The sequence below is a fragment of the Phascolarctos cinereus genome, unplaced genomic scaffold (assembly GCF_003287225.1).
Source record: "Phascolarctos cinereus isolate Bilbo 61053 unplaced genomic scaffold, phaCin_HiC Scaffold_4;HRSCAF=312, whole genome shotgun sequence".
NCBI lineage: Eukaryota > Metazoa > Chordata > Mammalia > Diprotodontia > Phascolarctidae > Phascolarctos > Phascolarctos cinereus.
Window position 1 is genome coordinate 705,031,125 of NW_027555847.1, and position 22,370 is coordinate 705,053,494.

Genomic DNA, 22,370 nt, shown 5'->3' on the forward strand with positions numbered 1-22,370 from the left:
AAGAAATCAGGAAATGTCTGTCATGTATATTTTTAAATGAATAAAACTTTCAAAAAACTTCAGGCTTAAGGATATTATTAAGAAGAAAGAAATTAGTTTAATATTAGGGGAAAGCTGCTATTCATATTCAAATCATTTTAAAATTCTGATAACAAAATAACACTGTATCATCTGCCCAAACTGTTCACTGGGGGAACAGTTATACACACACACACACACACACACACACACACACACACACACACACACGCCTACACTCACACATGCACACACACATACACACATGAAATATAAAAATAATTAACAGTGGTTTTGTAAGCCTTTTGTACTTAACCATTCATTTTTATAGAATGCAAATTTTCTCCTCTGCTAATATAAGTATACACAAATAAATCTCCACACATTTAAATATTTATGTATATATTCATTATTTGTATATCTAAGTTGCCAGAAAAAGAGAAAAATCTGATATTCTAGCCTGGAATCTCACTTATCTTAAACACTCACTAAGAGAATTTAAAGAATGTGAGATTACATTGTTCAGCAATCTTAATTTTTTCAATGTAGAAGAATAGTGTTACAAGGATTTTCAAACACACTCTTAATAAGCTAATACAGTTACAGCTGGAAGGGACCTTAGATTCTATGGCGTCCAATACCCTTATTTTACAGATGAAGAAACGGAGGCCCAGGGAGGTTAAGTGACTTGCTCAAGGTCAAACAAGTAGTAACCATTTCATATATTTGTTTTTCCTTCAACTGATTTCTCCTAAATTCCCTACATTGTCTTGGATTATCTCCTGATTTTAGTTCCTATTTCCTGTCTACTCATTTAAGATTTATGTCCACCCAATATCTGAAATATTTGTTGCTTATCATTAGCATTTGGTGTAATAGATCACTGTTTTCAAAAAGTTAGGGACTGAACTACTGCAGAAGATGGAAAGGCATTCTCTATCAGCACACTTCACAACGCCACCCTAGCTGGCCAAACCCGTGGATTCTCCACTTTTATAAAAATTCTTGGACAATGTAATAAATTTAGAGAAAGAATGACAACAGACTAAACAAGTGGTGTTTAGAAAGACGAGCCCTCTCACACACCACAGCAAGAGAAGTTCTCCATTCAGCTTCCAGAGGCACCATCTTTGTCCTCAAGACATAAATTTTACAGTGACAATGACCCAACGATCTTAAGGCTTCATCACTTAATAACAGGGAAGAGAGCATAAAAAGCCAGGCTCTGGGTCAGAAAGACTTGGCTTCACGTCCTGTCTTTGACACATGCTGACTATGTGGCCTTGGCCAAGTTATTGAACTTATCAATAGCTCCAAGCAAGTAAGTTCTTAACCAAAGGTCCATAAGCTTTTACCGAAAAAAAAAATTTTGTCAACTTTTTCAATATAATTGGTTTCCTTTGCAATCCTATGTATTTTATTTTATTTATTTAAAAACATTCTAGGGGCAGCTAGGTGGCACAGTGGATAGAGCGCCAGCCCTGGATTCAGGAGGACCTGAGTTCAAATCCGGCCTCAGACACATGACACTTACTAGCTGCGTGACCCTGGGCAAAGTCACTTAACCCCACTGCCTAGCCAAAAATAAATAAATAAATGAATGAATAAAAACATTCTGAAAAGGAATCCACAGGTTTATCTAGGTTGCCAAAGGGGTCCATGATAACAAAAAGCATTAAGAACCTCTGCTCTAAAACTATATAAGTTACAAAACAGCAAATATTCATTAGTAACAGAAGCTTCCTCAGCGACACAGATGCCTACAGCAACAAAATCACAGTTCTGGTCCCCCCAAAACAAGACAAAGGGCGCTCATGGTTGAGCTTGACCAGTGTGATGAAAATGACAACAGTGCATACACCAATGACCTAAGATTTAGTGTTGTGCTAAACTACAAAGGGTTTACTTCATGAAAAAATAATAATAAAGTTCCTTTGGATTAAAAAAAGTAAAAGCCTCAGGGGAAATAGAATCTCAAGGTAATAAAAGGAGCATAGCACTTTTAGACCCCATACTATAATTCAGTAATTATCAAAATTATTTAGTACTAATTAATAAATAGAAAAGCATCTCCACGGAATAAACTAGATAAGCAAGTATCAAAAACAATCAAACTCCTCAGCTACTGTTTGATACTCCCAAGAATATAAACTGCAGGGGTTGAAAGGGTCCCTTTTTGTGACAAAAACTACTAAGAAAACAGCAGCGCGATGGCAGAAAAATAAGTTTAGACCAGCACAATATACCAGTAACGCCAAGTGCCAGATCTAGACCAATCTCGACCATTTTTTTAAAAAAAGTGAATGGGAAGATGCACCCTTCACATCCATGACTAGGGAAAGATTGTCAGGCAAATAGGATAGAGGGTATCACAAGAAACAACATAAACAGTTTTGACAATATAAAATATAAAGGCGTGTGCATGAAATAGCCATACAGCTAGGATAAAAAGGAAACCCGTGGGGGAAGGGGGGAAGCTTAATACCAAATACTGATAAAAGTCTTATATCCAAGATATACAATGAATTTTAAGATATAGAAGACTAAGAACCACTCCCTAATAAGTCAAATGATACAAATATTTTGCAAAAGAAGTTAAAAATTATCAACAAGATAAGTGCAAATTAAAATTCTGAGGTTTCACCTTACACCTAGCAAATTGTCAAAAATGATAAAAGATACAAAAACAGGTTAAAGGGACTGAAAGAGGAAAGGAAGATACTAATATACTGTTGGTGGAGCTGTGAAATGGTCCAACCATTTTGCAAATTAATTTAGAATTGTAAATGTAAAGGCTATTCACATGCACTTTGGCTAAAAAATCCCATTATTGGACATATATTCCCAAGGAGCTTGATGAAAAAGGTTCCAAATAAACAAATACTTATAGCAATGCTCTGAGACGGAGGGGATAAAAAAAAACTGGAAACAAAGTAAATATCCATCAAATAGCAAACAGGTGAATAAAGTGTTATAGAAATGTCACAGAATATTATTGTGCCATGAGAAGCAAAAAATAAGAGGAATTCAGAGAAACGCTGTCTAAGAAGCAAAGTTAGCACGACCAAGAGAAGAATGGATTCCGTCACTACAGTAACGCAGACAGAAAGAACACTCAGACAAAGCCTGAGTAACTGGATGGCCAATCCTCGGCCTCAGCATTCCTTTCAGTAAAGGAATACGGAACTACAAGATCCAATGTTACAAACACAGTCACTTCATCTACAGGTTTTCTTCTTTATTACAAAGGAAGTGTGGGCTTCTAGACTTAATAAATTTGGGGATCTCTATGACATAAAGCAAAGGCATCAATAAAATAAATTCATTTCATTATTTCACTGGGTAAAAAAAGGCCTTTCCCCTTCTTATTAACAATCTATTGTCTACCCATTTCCCATGAAGAGCCAGATGAAGAAACCCCTCCTTTGAGAATGACTTTCCTTCCTCCACCCCACAAAGACGACTACCTAAAATGTTTCAAAGAGCTGATATTTTAAGATTTGTCTATTGAGAAAAAAGAATGGTTTCCCTTGGCACAAGTGCTAAACCATATTTTTAGATGCTGGTATAAATGGCGTAAGAACATCAAAACAGAAGGTAGCCCATAGTTCAGTTTATATTTAGAAGAGCGAGAATTGTAACATGCAAAACCAAAATTTGGTTTTATCTAAAGTAAGATATCCATATCTAATATCTTAGGCATTTCTAAAACTCCTTTACAGCAAATCTCTATCAACTCTGTAGCACTTTAAATTCAAAGAACACTCCATGAATTGCCAAGGGATCAATAATTTAAATTGTCAAATATTAGCCACAGCTTGAGTTTCCAATCATTGTGCCAAACACTGTCCAGGGTGGTTAGATTATAGACTGCAGTAAAATCACTAGGGCCATTTAAGGAGCCAATCAACAGTGGACCAACATTGAAGAACACTGGGGTTTCATAAACTCATAGGATCACAGATTTAAAGCCACCCTCTCACTTTATCGGTGAGGAAACGGAGGGTGCCTGGAGTGACACAGGTAATAAAGTCTGAGGCAAGATTCAAAATCAGGCCTTCTTGACTAAGTCCAGTACTCTGTATACCACACTGTCTCAAAGATGAGATTCATCTTATGAATACATGTTTTTTTGGGTTTTTTTACCAGTTTCCCTTCTTAATCCCTGTCTTTTTTTTTCCTCAACCAGAAACAGAAGAATCAAATTAATTCCTCTTCTCCCCTCTCCTTTTCTAACCTCCCTCACAAAAAACAAACAGCATATGTCCATATCCCAACTTCCTGATCAAAGCTGCCTAGGGCTCATCCAGATGCCCAGGAAGGTTCAGCTAATGCCACCAAGACATACAATTTAAGGGTTAGCCTTTAAAAAAAAGAAAATCTGTAACCTACATTTTAGATACTGATAGAAAATTCAAGAAAAAATATTTAGATGGACCTGTGAGATTTCACTGATTTGAGCCCTCCAACTGTGTAGAATTGCCACCCATCCATGACCACTCACGCTACGGCAATCTCCTCTACGTCCTTCTGTAAATCTTGGATAGGGGTCCACACCCAACATGTTAGGGACTTTCCTCTATGTCATTTGATATTCTCTGGGGATCCAAATCTGGGAATCTAGACACAAGCCATTCATTACATGATATGTCTACATTTTTCATTCAAAATCTCTGATGGAATGTTTTATGCTACCTCTTGAGTACAAGTTTTCTTTAGTAACACAACAAACTTCATTTATGACCATAAAAGGGCTCTCCATTGCTATTTTGGTAACCCACAATTCTGAACACAAAAGACTGATATTCCATGATTTGCAGCTATGTCATCACTGAAAGAATTTTGGTTAAAAAAGATGGATTTTGTTTCAAAAAGAAGTTTGAGATCGTAACAGCACATCATCCCAAATTTAATATAGCTTGCTATCTTCTTCCTGCTGAATTCTGGGCCCAATTCACTGTCCACCTGTAGTACCTGACCAAGACAAATGTACAGAAAGGCCAATTCAATGGACCATCACCTATTTATCGTTTCTATGCGGATATTTAGGCCAAACTGTTCTGAGTGATTATAAATTCATTTCAAAGGTTCACCAAGGTTCTAGGTCTTGATACAATCAGCAATCATCCACTAACAGCAATATCTGTAATACTTCTTCTATAAGAAATCTCACTTTCATTTCTGCTCTCTACTGAATTTCCTCCATGATAGTAGCAAACATTTTATGTTTTATTTGATTTAATAATTAGGGGTTGAGCAAAGCTCTTTACTACATCTTTCAATGAATCTTATTTAACACAGAACTAAGAAATACCTTGTTGCCTCTAAAACTACATGAAATTTACTCTACCAAATTTATAGTCAGCACAGTAGGATCTTGTGTTCCCTTTCTCTGTCAGTCAATTAGATGATATAAAGACGTGGACTGCTGTGGAATATAGTTCATAAGATCCTGTCTGTTATTTCTAATACCTTTATCAAAGGTTCCCTCAAAAGACGCGTAGATTTTTCTCAAAGATTTTTATACAGGTGAGAAAATAGGCATAAGGTTCAATAATTACACTTACATTTTCTCAGTCACCTTTTTCTGAGATTGATTTTTTAGCCCCTAGTAATGATAATAATCATAATGGTACTTCTCTCATTTTTCCCCCCCCAGCTACTTTGGGAATCAATTCCTCATAGGATCACACAGTGACCAATCTGTGCTATCACCTTTCAGACACCTGGAGACTAGATCCCTCAGGAGCCCCCAAATTCTTCCATCTTTCTTTATCTATTCTGGGCCACTGTTCATCTTCCCCCTGTGTCCTGTAGTGCCACGTCTATTTCCTCATACAAAAAATCAACAAGCATCTATTAAGCACTTACTACATTCTAGGCACTGTGCCTGGACTGTGTCTTTAACTGGGAAAAGCCTCCTCCAGAGGGTGGCATTTGAGCTGAGTCTCAAAGAAACCAGGGAAGACAGAAGTCTGAGGTAAGGAAGAAGAACATTTCAGGCAGGAGGACAGGAATTCAAAGACAGAGAGAGGAGAGATGAAGCATCATGTGCAAGGAACAGCAAGTAAGCCAATGTGACTGTAGAGGACAAAGAAGAGAGTAATTAGAAATGTATTCGGTAATGAAGAGCTTTAAATGCTGTACACATTCATTTATACTTGATCCTACAGGTGTCGACAGTAACGTGGACAAACCAACTTACGCTTTAGGAAAATCACACGCAGCACGTACGGTGGTCCTATTGCTACTGACAGGGAAAAAAAAAACATGTTATAAAAGCTTTTGCTGACCTTTTCCATTTTTTGTGGTTGTTGTACTTCCAATTTCATCCTTAAATGCTCTGGAGATAGCATTTACTGAGTACTTACTAAGTGACTTGATACCCTACTAAGCCCTAGGGATGCAAAGAAAAGCAAAAACAGTCCCTGCCCTCAAGGAGCTCACATTCAAATAGGGGAGACAATATTTAAATAAAGAGATACAAACAAAAAGCATACAGGGCAAAAGGAAGACAACCTGTGAGAGGAAAGTACCAGCAGCTAGAGAGATCAGGAAATACCTCCTTAAAGAAAGCGAGATTCAAGAAACTACATAAGGTAGGGGCAGATAGGTGGCACAGTAGATAGAGCTCTGGCCTTGGACTCAAGAGGACCTGAGTTCAAATCTGACCTCAGACACTTGACACTTACTAGCTATGTAACTCTGAGCAAGTCAATTAACCCTGATTGCCTCAAAAAAAAAAATTTTAATTAAAAAAAAAAACTACGTAAGGGCAGAGTATTCCAGGTATGGAAGACAGCTGGTAGAAAGGCATAGAGACTGAAGAGGGAGTTGTCAACTATAAATGTCAGTCCAAAATGACTGGTTTATAACGATAATGACAACCAACATTGACGTGGTGCTTGCTATGTGCCAGCACTCTAAGTGCTTTGCAATTTTTATCTCATTTAATCCTCACAGCAACCCTGGGGGGTAGGTACTGTTGTTATCCTGTATATTTATAGACAGGGAAACTGAGGCAGACAGTGCTTGAGTAACTTGCCCGGGATCACACAGGTAAGTATCCGTATATCCAAGACCAGATTTGACCCTCTGTCTACTGCACCACCTTCTAAACTGTGTGGAGGACGGAAGGTAAAGTTCTTATGGCAACTTTAAGCATCAAACAGTGTCAGTCAACTAACAATTATCAAGTCCTTACTACGTGCCAGGCAGTATACTGAATGCTGGGGATACGAATAATAAAGACAACACACAAAAGGAAGGTAAAAGGAAAGAGGGAAGGGAAAGAAGGCACAATCCATTGAGCGTAACTAGTGAGAAATGAAGAACTGATGAGCTCTCTGCTCCACCATCTAGTCCTCGATGGGAGATGAGGTGTGAATATAAAAGGATAATGAGTTTCTTAGTGATGAGGTTTCCTGAAGTCATGATCACAGCGAGGTCCATTCAAGGAGTGCAGTGCAGTTCAGTCGTGTCTGACTCTCCATGACCCCGTGTGGGGTTTTCTTGGCAGAGACACTGGAGTGGTCTGCCATTTTCTTCTCCAGCCCATTTTACAGATGAGAAAACAAGGTAAACAAGGTGAAATGACTTGCCCAAGGTCAGACAGCAAGTAAGTGTCTGAGGCCAGATTTGAACTCAGGTTGATAAGTCTTTCTGACTCTAGGCCCAACACACTTTATCCACTGTGCCACCTAGGTACAAGGAGTGCAGCCAATGGGAAATGTAGAGTTGGCTGGCCTAGGGGCCCTCTTTAAATAGAGGCTTTGGAAGGAGTTTATTTGATCCTGGAACCACTAGAATTCATTAAAGGGGGGGAGGATGCCATGGTCAGGCCTCCCTTTTTGAAAAATCACACTGACAGCTGAATGAATGCTGAATGGCAGCAGGGAGAACCATATGGCAAAGTTAGGCGGCTACTGCAACTGTCTAGGTGTGAACTAACAGGTCCTGAACCAGGCTTGTGGCTATGGGAGTAGAAAGAAAGGGAGGGACAAGAGATGTTGTGATGGTTGAAATGACATGTTTTGGCAAAGGACTGGACATATCAGGTGAAAAAGCCAGGACTCAAGGGTGAAAACTATGGCTAGAAGCCTGGGGTCTGGGAGGATGGTCGAATCCTCAACAATAACAGCAAAGTTTGAAGGAAGAGGGTTTGGGGGAAGAGAAGAATTCCTCTACTTCTGCTCCATAGCAAATGAAAAGAGTAATCCAAGACTGGGGTTTGGTGAGGTGAAATCAGTGATAAGAGAAGGGATTTAAGAGTATAGGACAAGAGTGTAGAATTAATTTGATTCACACCTATGATTCCAGAGAAAATAAAGAGTGTAGGTAGGACAGGGATGATGGTCTGGGAAAGAACAAAAGGGTAAAAGGAATGGAAGTCATAGATAAGATGAAGGACAGGGCTAGATGTTATAAGGCATAGGCAAAGTTGAAATAATAAGCTTCCGATCAGATAAAGGAATTTCAGAGTCAGTTCAGGTCTCCTGCCAAGCTTTCGATTAATTTGTTTTCCTTCTGCTGCTTCTTGCAGCTTTATGTAATACTGCTCATAATCTTCCACTATCCTCTTCCATAAGATTTTACAAATGAGTTCGTATCCTAACCCAGCATTACAGTTGGTTTCTATCTCTATTCTTGGCAAGGAAATCAAGTGTTTGCTGGCTGAGGTCGTTTCTAGCTTCTTTTAGATTCACACTGTGGCATGTGATTTATATCGGTTAAATTCCCTCAGGAGACAGTGTTAGCTTTGTCAATATCTATTCCTCTATCCACTTCCTAATTTGGGGAATCACTTTCTTAAGCAGGTCAAGTTGGAACTGTTGATGCTATGTCATGTCTTCCCATTTTATTCTCTCTTCTAATGCAGTATTGATTTTTCTTTGCTCTAACAAGTAAATGATCTGACTGCACAGAGACTTGGGGCACTCATTTCCCACAAGATATTTTGATTTTGTGATGTTACTTGCTGCTCACCATATTTTCCAAAATATTTTACTGCTCCCTCCTATCCTCCAAGTCACCCAGGTTCGTATCTAGGACTCCTCAATCTCACTTACTCCATCCAATCGGTTGCTAGATCTTGTCATTTCCATCTCCACAATGTATATATGTCTCCTTTGCTCCAAGCACACGCTCGCCACCCTAATCAGGCCTTCAATCCCACTTATTATTGGAATCACCTTCTAATTGGCACCCTTGCCTCAAGCCTCTTACTGCTTCAATCCATCCTCCATGGAGCTGCCAAAGCGATTTTCCTAAAGCATAAATGCATCCAGCCATGTCACCCTACCCAAAACTCCACTGTCTCCCTGTCATCACTACAGTTAAATAGAAGCTCACCTTTTTCCATCACCTGAGCCCTCCCTGCTTCTCCAGCCTTCTTCCACCTTCTTCCTCTCCATTCTCAGCATAATTCAGATACACTGACCCATCTAATGTTCCTCCCACGTGACACTGCACCTCCGTGCTCTGAATGTGCCCCGGCTGTTCCCCATGTCCGGGATGCCCTGCTTCCTCACCTCCGCCTCGGGCTCCCAACTTCTGTCAAGACTCAGTTCATGGGATAAGAGGGGAAGTGCTAGTCTGGACTTGGAGAATCAAGAGCCTAGGGACTCCTGTGGCTACAGAGAAACAATGAAGTCATGTCTTCTTATCTAATAAGACTGGAAGCTGTCTAAAGATGCTAGATGCAGTGACATTTCAGGAAAAAAAAACTATTTCAGGTGCTTCATTTTATTCACAAGATTTCTGTCAAATAATACGACTACAGACCAGTCTTTTATAGAATGGGAAACTGAGGCACAGAGCAATTAAATGACTTGCCTGAGGCCATTCAATTTGTTAAGCAGTGAAGATCCAGACTTTTCGACTTTCCACCTAAAAGCTGAAAAGAACTTGAGTGCTAGCCACTGAGCAACCCAGTAGTAGAAAACCAAGTCCAGGCCCAAACCTCCTTCAAAGTCTTCTTTCTCTCCAAACCAGGATGGGTCAAAGGATCCTCCAGCGCAGCCTCAGGGCCCTCAGTTAGAAGAGGAGGAAAGGGCTTTGAGGAGAGTCTGAGGTGGGAAAGAACCCTTGCGCTGGCGGCAGAGGGTCCCAGGAGGGAAACTCTGACAAAGGAAAGCACCAGAGCAGACCTGGCAAGGATGGTCAATAAAAAGCCAGAAGGAGGAACTCACGTTCAAACATGGGAACAGCTGAAACAAATGCAGAGGGATGAGCTAGCAATTCATTTGGGCTTCACTGGAGAGTTCATAAAAGGCAGTAAATTCACATCAGGCTAGAAAGGTAAGCTAGAGCTAGCTGAGGTGGGGGGGGCACCTTAAATGCCAGCCTAGGTAGGTTAGATTCTATTCCACAGCATCTCCCAATCTGGGTGCCAAGAAGCACAGGGGAAACGAGGGGTTTCTGAATGGAGACAACAAATCCACGTACACACCAAGCACTCAGACGTTGAGCTTTACTAAGCCTGCCCCAAAAAGCCAAGTAGAAGCTTAAAAAAATTTAGCACACGTGCTTTTCTACAAACTAAACAATCTAACATGTATGTGGTATTACAAGTTTTCAAATATACATAAGTGCTACTGTAATTAAGAATGCAAATTCATTTAAAAATGTGATTGAATTCATAATAGCTACTGGTCATGTATTTTCTCAAATAACACAGTATGACTGCTATCACATGAGGGACCATGACAATTGTCAATGTCCTTGAGAAGGGATCCTTATACTTCAAAAGATTGAGAACCACTGCTTTAGCCAACAGGAACATAGTCAAACCTGTGGCTTAGGAAGGAGGCCATTCAGGAGTCCATAACAACAGTACACGTAAAAGGTAAGGAAAGCCTGAACCCAAGGGAAGGCTGTGTATGTAGGAATAAAGGTATGGACATCTACACTCTTGCGGAGATAGAGTTGACAGGAGGTCTCAAATGACATGGAGGGTGAGGGAAAGGGATCAATTTAAGATGATAGAGGTTTCAGTATTGGGTGACCAGCAGTATCATTAACAGACATAGAGAAGTTGAAGACGTATGAGGGTTAGAGCTAATGATGAATTCAGTTTGGGAAATAGTGAGCCTGAGATGCTAATCAAATGTCTGAATAGTGACGCCTAGCAGACTGTACTGGGGTTCAGGGGAGATACTACGGTTGAACATACTATATAGTGTGAGTCAACTGCAGAGAGGTGAGAATTGAGCCCAAGGGAGTGGGGTAAGATAATAGAGCAAAAGAATCTAGAGATAGAAGAGAACAGGACAGACCCATGGCAGATCCTCAAACCTGAGGAGCAGGGACAAAGTCAACAGATAAGTAAAAGAACCAAGGAAGTCAAAAATGCAAGTGCAGTCATAAAAGCCACAGGAAGAGAGGGCATGCAGGAGGAGTTGACGAATAGCATCAAATAAGGCAGAAAGGACAAGTAGCATGAGGCCTGAGAAAGGCCACAGGATTCAGCAATTAAGAATTCCCTGATGACCACTGACAGAGCAGATTCAGAGTATTTAGGTTAGATTCCAGACTTCAATAGGCTGAAAAGTAAGTAAATGTTGATTAAGTAGAGGCAGCAACTGTAGACTACCCTTTGGGTGGTGTGGTAGATGGAGAGTTGGGCCTAGAGTTAGGAAGACTTGAGTTTAAATCTAGCCTCAGGCACTTACAAGCTGTATGACCCTGTATAAGTCACTTCAACCTCTGCTTGCCTCAGTTTCCCCATCTGTATAACGGGAATAGTAATAGCACGTACTTCTCAGAGTAGTTTTGAGAATCAAATAAGATAACATTTGTAAAGAACTTTACAAACCTCATAGTACTAAAAGGAGGCTAAATAGTATTATTATTAGGTGTTTGGCAGTGAAAGAGGTAAAAGGGCAGGTCTGGGAAAGGACAGGTCTAGTAGAAGTTGCAGAAAAGCAAACTCTGGATCATAAGAAGGAAGAATTTCCCCCAAATCAGAGCTGTCTCAAAGGAGTATGAGCCGCTTCAGGAAACCGATAATTGGTTTCCCCCCTACAATGGAGGTTTAAGCAAAAGTTGGGAAAGTATTTGTCAGCAAGGCTGAGGGAGGGAGGGAAGATTAAGTACCTCCTACGAAGTGAGCCTCAGAAATCCATCCTGTGAAGGTACTGGATAAAGAGGGGACAGCAGAGTCAAGAAAAAGTTTTGCATTTGGTTGGTTGCCCTGTTTTTAAAGAATTGGAGAGAACTGCATGGCCCCAAAGAAGAAAAAAAACAGCATTTTCTCCTCTGGACGGGGGAAGACCAAGGTGGCATAGCGGGTTGGTAAGAGACTAAAACCAAACAGTAACATATGCTGTCAAGTGCAGTCAATGCTTAAGTTTGTTAGATGTAAAGGAAAGTTCACTGGGCAGTCAGAAATGACTGGTATGAAAACAAAAGGCATCACTGAAACTTTTTTTTTGAGAGCTCATGGGACATTTGAGCTTGTGTGAAGATACTATGACAAGAAGTAGCAGAAGAAAGGCAAAAACAAGACAAAAAGATAAGAGTAACAGTCAATAGGGCAAGCTCTCAAAATAGACAAGAGGGAACTGATGTAGGGGCACTACCCTCCTCACAACACCTCCGATAGACAACAGTCAGCAATCTTCTTCTTAAACTAGTCAGTAGTGACAGAAAACGGCCACACGTTTATATCACACTTTCAGTTTTACAAAGCTCTCTAATATCACCAGGGAACTAACTCACTACTACAGAGACCCTAAGTTCCACAGATGGACACCACTTATTCTTAGGAAATGCCTTCTTACATTAAACTAACATTAAACTATGGATTAAACTAAAACCTGCCTCCCATAAAAACTTTCAACCTCCCTTCTCCAAAACTCCAAGTTGGCCTCCATAGGGATGTAGGGTAGGTCTGAAACTTTATAATGAGAGATTAATATTGTTGGTGAGTGCCATGTGTCAAAAAATAAATATATCAATAACTTTGTTAAAAGTTTAAAAATCAAACCTATAAAAGGATGCATTAATTCTTGAGGCCTCTTCTGGAGTGCAGAACGAAGCAGGTAACAGAATCCAATAAATAAAAAACCCTAACACAAATCCTACTCCTCTTTTGTTATCATTGTTGTTCAATTATTTCAGTCATATCCAATTCTTAGTGACCCCATTTGGGGTTTTTTTTGGCAAAGGCACTGGAGTGGTTTGCCATTTCCTTCTCCAGCTCATTTGACAGAGGAGGAACTGAGGCAAACAGGGTTAAGTGACTCATCCAGGGTCACACAGCTAGCAAGTGCCTAAGGCCAGATTTGAACTCAGGAAGAGGAGTCTCCAGGACTCCAGGCCTGCCACACTATCCACTACACCACCTACCTGCCCCTACCTCTCTTTTACAGATGCAAATATCCAAAATATCCAAAATATCCAAAAATCTCAACTACTTTCTTCATGGTTCCTATCATGGTGAATAATCCTGATTTTTTCAACAAGAAGGCACAGTATGGTGAAGAGAGTGTTGACTTGCCAGGAGACATTGGCTTAAGTTCTGACTCAGTCATTTATGAACTACATGACCTTACACAAGTCATTTTACTCATCCATAAAAAGAGGGAAATGGAATTTAAATGATCCTTTGTACTTCTAACATCCTGTAATTCTTCTTCTATGTCTTCTTCCTTAATCCCTTCCTCCTCTGACCTTTACCAGTACTTTTATTATTCCTTACTTTCGCATTTAGTTTGTATCATAGTTGTGTGTGTGTGTGTGTGTGTGTGTGTGTGTGTGTGTATGCATGCTCACATCCCACAAACATAGTACCCCACCCAAACTAAATAGTAAAGGACTTGGAACATTTTTAGTTACCAGTCTCTGCTCCTTCCCCCAACCAATGTTTAAGACAGCACTTTATACACGGTCATCCAGTAAATGTTTTCTGAATTAAATGTCTATTGAATTTGAACACTGGAGAAGTTTTAATTTATGGTCAGCATACTTATGGATCAAGAGGCCCTCTCTTTAATAAGCTCTTATACAATTTACTAAAAGAACACACAAAATTTTACCTAAAGTATATTTATCATGTTATATTATTGCACAGTATATTTATCTAAAAATCATAGTAAGTATGTAAGTAAGAGAAATGATACTTAATATGCCTAAGACTTAAAACAAAATCATTTAAATTTAAACAGAATCATTCAGGCTCTGACACAGGCCAGAGAAATTAAGTCTGTGAAATGGGAATATTATTTATGTGCAAGTAAACATAAGGATCACAGAATTTAGAGGAAGAAGGGAATCAAAACTTCATCTAACTCCTTCATTTAAGAGATAAAAAGATCAAAGCCCAGAAAGAAGTGACTTGTACCAGGAGTACCAAGGGGAAATATTTTTCCACACAAAGTTTAGAAACTTAAAAGCCTGTGTATCTCAATCTTACACATCTTAATTACTAGCTCCCAAATGATGCTTTAATGAACCTAACCACCTCTTCCTAGATCTCAAACCCACAGAACATCCCCATATTCAAAAATATCATTCTCTATATTGAACAGTTTTCTGTGTAGCAACAAGAGATTACAATAAATTAAAACTGTTGAGTGCGCTCTTATAAATAACTTCCCGTGTCAATAGTTATTTTAATTGTTCTCTAAATACTTTTGTCAGAGTTCAGTGCTACTAAATTTTTTCAAATGCATTTAAAAGGCCTTCAAGTTTTTCGGTGAACACTAAAAATTTTCTATGTTAGGCATTGTCTTCCAAGACAATAATCTTTAACACACAAAATTAGTCTCTAATTGTTATAATAAAGAGGACTAAGAAGCTGTCAGATAAAGAACAAATTACTAAATGTTTACCTAAAATCTTCAGTTGTTAATAAAGTCTCCATAGCCTGCCTTTATTGACAATTAAAGCCATAATATTAGGCTAAAGAAAAGGTAAATATGAACGAAAGGAAATGTTAATACATTCATTTTGGAAGGTGCCACTTTTATTTAACAGCAATAGACTTTCACTGCATGTGAAATAAGTCCAGAATGCAGACAGCTGTCAGCCAGAGCTCTGTGAGGCTTCACAGCATTATAAAGATAGTTTTAACTAGATTCCACCTACAATTCCCCTAATGTGAGAAAGTAATTATTCAGAAAGATACTTTGATTCCACAAATAAACTAAATTGTGGAAAAACAACGAACATTTTATGTTCCTGAATACAATCCAATATTCATCCAAAAAATTAATAAGCAAATTTTTCAGAAAACAATAAAGCAAATACATTTCCAGAAATGTTCAATTAAACAAATATTCAATTCTACCAATCAAAAAAGGAAAAAGCTTGTATTTAAAAAAAAAACCTAAATAAGAGTCAAGATACCTGACAGTCCCACCATATTCACTAAGTAACAATGGGAGAAATCATATGACCCCCCCACCCCCGGACCTCAGTTTCCTACCCCCTGTAAAATGAGTAATGAAGCTTCTGGATTAGACTGACCTTTTCAAGTTTTGACATTTTAGGTATGTTGAACGACCCATGTTTTCCCTGCATTTAAATGAACCATTTTACTAAACCTTTATATTATTACTTTACTAAAGAATTATGAAATCACTAAACAATTATCAAACAATTATTCTGATACCTTCTAAAAGTAGAAGAATCAGAAGTATATGTTATATTCATATAAAATGCCATAAACAATTATGTAGCATAGTTTAAACTAAATTATAGCATCCAAAGCAATGATAGGTAACTAAGGTGACACCCAGGTGCCGTGGTACAAAACAAAAATTGAACAAACTGACCGCATTTCAGGTATGCAAATTATCCCATTTACCTTTACTTTATGCTAATATTGGCAGAGATGAATGAAAAAGAATCTCCCCTCCATAATTAAGCTTTCCCCATCAACATGAAGCAACATTCTAAATAACAGTGAAAAAAATGGACTATCATTCAGAACATCATCTGAACGTCACTGTGAAGTCAAATAACTTTAAAACCCTAAGGACATTTTTTCTAAACTCTAAAAGCACATTACAAATATTTTTAGATTCATTAGTTTTTTAAATCTGTAGCAAATTATAGGCAACAAATATATCCACTTAACAATATCCCAGAGGCACATTTTTAAGGCTACATGATTACTTCACTATAGCACACTAAATGTAATTTCCGAAAATAGGAATGTTTATACAATGGCTAAGTAGCAATGCTGCTGAAGGCACACCACACAGGGCAAACAGTTGATAAAAGAGCTTTGCATCTATGCCACACTTTAAACAAATGATCAGCACTAAGAGAGCAATGTGCCAGAGATCCTTTTTCAGCATTTCTAAGAAATAGATGCAATGAAGGCTTCAACCATGACAGAAATGTACAAGCTTCGCTTGATCTTCTTTCTTATTGGCTGTCTTTTGTGAGATAAGTAGGCCACCCACCTCCAGAAAAAGAAATCCATACCACAAATAGTTTAAAGGTAAGGAATGTTAAGTAATATTTTCCACTATCTCACCTCCAGTCCCTCAAAAAAATGTTTTAAAAACTATTTAATCTTGGAATCTTAAAGTTTTAGAGATAAGATGACAAGATACTTTCAAAAAATAACTGTAATGATAAATATGCTCATAAGAATACTCAGTACAAAATTGAGCTTTTAATCTCTATTTTTAAACTTGAGAAAGAAAACAATTGGGTTCTTGTTATATAGACACGACACTTTAAAGACTGGAGGAGAGAGGATAATCTTTAAAGTACTCTGGTATATATTCTCTAATTTACAATATTTTAACGTGTAATCAATTAGTAAATCAGTGAACAAAACTGATGTGTTTTCTGTATCAAGTAAAACGTAATCTGCTATAATTTACTATAATATATATTTATGAAAGTTTGAAATAATACGAAAAGAAGAGATTTTTCAAGATAGTCAAATAAGCTCATGGAGTCCTTCTGAAGATAAACAAATAAAAACATATGGCAGTAATAGCTCCTTACCACCAGATTCTCTCCCCCCCCTCTAACACACACACACACACACACACACACACACACACACACACACACACACACAAAATCTAATTCTCTCCCAGTGAGTATTTCCAAATAACAATACAGCTGAATATTTTGTAGTACCAACATATGGGTCTCTGTATATAGCATGTTCTCTTTAAATTATGAACTCGACACACATACAAATGGCTCTTTAAAATGGTCCAGTAAACTGCTACACCATGCCTGTTAAATTGCTGTCTATTATGTACTTAAAAATATTTACTAGCAATTGGAGGTTAATATAGTACTCTTATTGGGTGGCAATTATTGCTATTAAAAATATACAAATACCATAACACTGGACTACCACAACAAAATGCTAAATAGAAAACATGCATTAGCAAATTAGGAATGTTTGCATGAAGGAGAATGGATTAGTATGGAATTAAAACTTATAAAGTAAATGTTAAAATTAAAAACTGCAACAAATGTGCACTTGAATGTGAATAAAATATACCTGGCCAATATAAAATAGCAGAAAACATTCCCTTTTCCCCAAACTCATTTGAGATAATTTACATTTGGTTCAAAGGAATGTTTTTCAAAATCTGTAAGACTGATATAAATTACCTTTCCCTAATTAAAAAAAAATTTGTAAATATGCATGGGGTCAACAGATTGTTTTAAAAGCTTCAAATGGAGAATTAATGAATCTCAATAAGAAATGTGTCTACTAATCATTGTGGAAAGAAGAATCTGAGCTACCCATACATTCATATTTAGAAAGATAATTGTAAGCAAACAACAATTTCAGTGTGTGGTGGAGCACCTACCAAAGAATTGCATCACTCTGAACATCTCAAAAGAGTATACACTGGAATCTAATATTGATGCAATGCAAAACAATACTAAAAATGCACTTCAGCTCTTAGGTCTGGATATTCTCAATTAAGCTTGTACCAGGATACACAATTCATACAACCTAAGCATAAATTGTTACATTTGCCAAAGGGGCCGCTTTCACACAGATAAGTGAATCTGAACTATGATAAGTGAGTTATCATCCTCACCCAGAAATGTGATGGACCACATGAGAAAACTATTTGGGTCACAAAGGCACAGTCAAGCATGAACTTCATGCAGTAGCTACAAATCTCACAGCAGGGTCTATGAGAAACACACATGGCTACAACCCTGATCAAATAGACAATCATGTTGTTTTTTTTAATACAGAAAATAATACCAAGGAAGTAGAGACAGGAATCTAAGAAATAGGATGTACTGCAACATGTTGAAACATGACGATCAGAAAATAAAATCCTTAAAATGCTAGTAGAAGCCTTAATCCACCCACGTTGCATAATAAACTTTTGCTAAGGCATAATGAACACCTATAGTTAATGCAGAGTGGGCGGGTTGATACTGCAATGTAGAATCTTAACTCTCTAATCTCTGGTTTGTGTTTCAGTATCAACTACAGTAATTTGATGACATGCACAAATCTTACATCCAGAACACTATTCAAAAATCACATTGCCCCAAAGAGGAAGCATGTTTTATATGTTTTAGTCAATAAGAGAAGTTTTCTTTGGGGCATATGAAAATGCAAAGTTTAGTCCACAGATTGTGTGATGTATCAGCAATCTTTAGAAGCATTATGTAGTGGTAGTATGCTTACACCACTGTAAACTGACAATGTATAAAGGATTCAATTAGAAATTCTATTTTTAGAATCACAAAACTTAATAGTACATTTCAATTGTTTTCTAAAGAGCTTTGGCACCCATTCCAATCACTCTCTACACAAAGCAATATGGCAATAAATCGTATTAATTTAGTATATTTTCATATTTGAAAGGTTCTACTAGAATATAAACTACTTAATTTTTTTAAAAGAACTTTAAGAAGAAGCCTGATAAATGTGGAGAGCACACATACACTCTTAGCCACCTGTCATCATTACAGCAAAGTACTCAAGTCTGCAAAATTGTAGAGTTTTATATAAAATATCTCTCAAGCACTTGAATATAATCTCTTAGCTACCATCATTCTTCCATCAGGCTTTTAAAAAGAGTAAATTGTAAAATAGAGAAAACTAGCTGTATCCTAGTGATTATACCAGTTTTAAAATTGGCCGCATCAACATGGTCCACGTTAGCAAAATACAATGTAACACTGTAAATTCACCACAAACAAAAGCTGTAACCAGTCAGCATGACACATGGCAGTTTGTAGGATCACTATTCACTGACACTGGTCTACTGGGCTATTTTAATTACCTGTAAATGTGTCAATGTGGTCACCAGTTGAAGTAAACCAAAACATTTTAATTCCCACTTAATCAATAAATTTGCTAATCTATGAAGGTCTCTACCTGACAGATGCTAATTAATATACTGAGGGAGGGGATGGAGGTGTATATTCCTGTCAATCACCACCTTCATTTTCTGGGCTATTTAATAGACTACTTTAGAAAGCTATATTAAGATGTAATTCTAAGAGCAGGAATTAACATTGAATCCAGTTTTCATAATAATTTCTTACAAATGCAATTTTCAATTTATGTATTACAATAAGAACTGAATATTTTTTTAAAATTAATATGAACTATGGTGCTAATCCTTCCATATCATTGCTGCTATAGATTTAAAGAGACACTTTACCTGGAGTTGTGTGTGCTGATTTGAAGATAAATTTACAAACTGTCTTTTAAAAACAAAATAGCATCTTCACTTGAAAAGGCTGATCAGAATGTACATTTCTCAGTTTAGAGTCTCAAAGAAAAAAAAATCTGCTACCCATAATTAAATGTAACTAATTACATTCTAAGCACTAAATTATTTATCCAGAGTAAACAAGGATTAAGAGATGATGCTTCTATCAGCAGCACACAGGTCACACAAAAAGCATTTCCAAAAATGTGTGCCTTCCAACGTTCAGAACCCCAGAAACTGCACAACTTAAAGTAAGCTTTTTAAAAACATCAGTGAAATAAACTGTTCAGCTAATTCTACAATTAAATGCTGCCTTCTCAGCTTTGTTTACAAAGCTTTTCTCAATATTTAAACAAATTCACGCTAGCACCACAAGCACATAGCTATACATATAATAATCCATGCACAAAGCACACATTGAAAAACCATGCACTGCAAGTATTAGCATAAATGTAAGCTTCAATAATGTGATCGCTTTCAGGACTTTGGGATATAGCTCAATAAAGCAAAGATGACATTTACCACCAAATGTCATTAAGAGCCAGGAAATAGTCGCTGCCGCGGTAAACGTTTTTATTTTGATTAATTTAATGTTATAATTTGGGGGCCCTGGTTCAATGAGAACAATTGACTCCATCACGATTCCTAGAATAAGCAGGGCAATTTGAATTCGAAGTAAAAGTTGTCTATTACCAGGAGGGAGGAGGAGGAGGAGGATAAAAGCGATGTCATCAAACCGCCCAGGAGGGCATGTCTGTGGATTTCAGGCGGTGCTGGGGAAAAAACGTTTTTTAAAGGAAGGGAAGGGGAGGGGGAGGAGGCTTCCTCCGCTTTCGGACTGGTCGGGGCAAATGGCTTTGGAGATCTAAAAGGAGTAGGAAGCAGCCCAGAGCCAGCTGTTTATGTTTACAATCACGAGAGCTCGCTCGGAGGGTTATTCCTCACTGACACAATCACATTCAAATGAAGTGTTTTCACTGAAAATTGCGAAGCAATTCGGGATGAAATTAACACACACACACACACACACACACACACACACACACAGCAGAAAAGGAAGCGGAAAAAAAAAGCCGCCTATCCTAGACACGGGTGACGGCTTTAAATTTAGAAGAAGAAAAAAATAAAGAAAGGGGGGAAAATGTGCAACGGATGGTCCGCCCGGAAAGTGTGACCCCGGATCCCTGGCTACGAGACTTTCACATGCAAATCAATGGAGCTGCTTCAGGAAGACACGCTCAGGACAAATGATTTTAAAGAGCAAAATAAACACTGGAAGCGATCCAAGCAGGGAGATGATTAAAGCGGGAGACAGGGAGAGATAGAGAACAGAGTCGCGAGGGAAGCCGAAGGGGAGAGACACGAGGGGAGGGGAGGGGCGACCACGACCGGTCCCAGCAGCCGAGGCGTAGAAAGCCCGGGGCCGCCGCGGGGGCAAGCGGACAAAGTTGCTGGGAGCCGGGGGTGGCCCCCGAGCCTCCCCTCACCCCCGGACCCGGGGCCCCAACTCACCAGCGAGAAGAGGTTGGAGTGGCAGTCCTCCAGGCTCGCCCCGTTCGCCACCCAGTTCGCTGCCGCAGTCATGATCCTCCCCGAGCCCGGCCGCCAGAGCGGGGCATGTCTGACCGAGTTCGAAGCAACCCCGGCAGGGAAAGCGGCTGCGCCCGGGCAGGAGGCGGCGGCGGCGGCGGCGGGGGTGGCGCTGCTGCTGCTGCTGCTGCGGCGGCGGCGGCTGCGGCTGCGAGCTCCGAGGGCGAGGGCGGCTAGGAGGCAGCGGCCGAGGCTGCGGGGGGCTCCCGTCTCGGTCCCGGCCCCCGCCGATGGCCCGCTCCGATCGGCCTCGGTCCCGGCGGCTCCCGGGGCGGGGTGGCAGCGACAGCTACGACGACGACAACGGCGGCAGCTCCAGGCTCCCGGGCACGGCCTCTCGGGGGGCCGAGGCGATAGCGATCCGACGGCCCGCGGGGCTCCTGGGGAGCCGAGACACCCCCGCGCTCACTCCCCGCGGGAGCGCGGGCCGAGGCTCGCGCGCAGGACGCCCGGGCCTCGTCGGCCGTCCCGCAGGCTCGGCCGGGCCGGGCCGGCTAAAGACGGACGCGGCGGAGGCGGAGGAGCGGGTGGCCGGAGACGGAGCCGGAGCCGGAGCCGCTGCGGCTGCTGCTGCTGCGGCTGCAGGGGGGCGCTGTCCGCCCGCCCGGCCGCCTGCCCGGCCCGGCCCCCTCCCGGGGCTGGCTGCGCTGCGCGGGGCCGGCTGCGCTCGGCCGCCCCCGAGGCGGATCCCCAGCCCCAGCCGCCGCCGCCGCCGCCGCCGCCGCCGCCGCCGCCTTGTTTATTTCCAGTCACGGAATCCCAGCGCGAGCGGAGCGGAGCGGAGCGGAGGGGAGGGGCGACGAGGAGGAGGAGGAGGAGGGCGGCGGGGGCGCGCGCCGAGGGGGCCGCGAGGGCGCGCGCGAGGCTGAGGCTCAAGCTGAGGCTGAGGCTGAGGCTCCGACTGGAGTGTGTGAGGAGGCGAGCCGTCCCGCCGCCGCCGCCGCCGCCGCGCCGCCGCCCTCCGGGCAGTGCTCGCGGGTCTCCGCCTCGCCCTCCTCGTCCTCAGCCGCCGTGGACTCGCCAGGGGTGCCGCCGTGAAGCCGCAGCGGCAGCAGCAGCAGCAGCACCAAACAGCGGCGG

The 22,370-nt window shown here is 40.3% G+C and overlaps 1 protein-coding gene across 5 annotated transcripts in view; it reads right to left on the reverse strand.

Annotated features, from left to right (window-relative positions):
• Positions 1-21,371, reverse strand: part of MED13L (mediator complex subunit 13L) — a 395,342-nt gene extending 373,971 nt beyond the window's left edge. For all 5 annotated transcript variants that reach the window (XM_021008008.2, XM_078154351.1, XM_021008010.2 and 2 more), the window contains exon 1: positions 21,213-21,371. In XM_021008008.2, coding sequence (XP_020863667.1) covers positions 21,213-21,284 — 72 coding nt within the window. In that variant the 5' untranslated portion in view covers positions 21,285-21,371. The remainder of the gene's footprint in view (positions 1-21,212) is intronic.
• Positions 21,372-22,370: the final 999 nt, after the last annotated feature.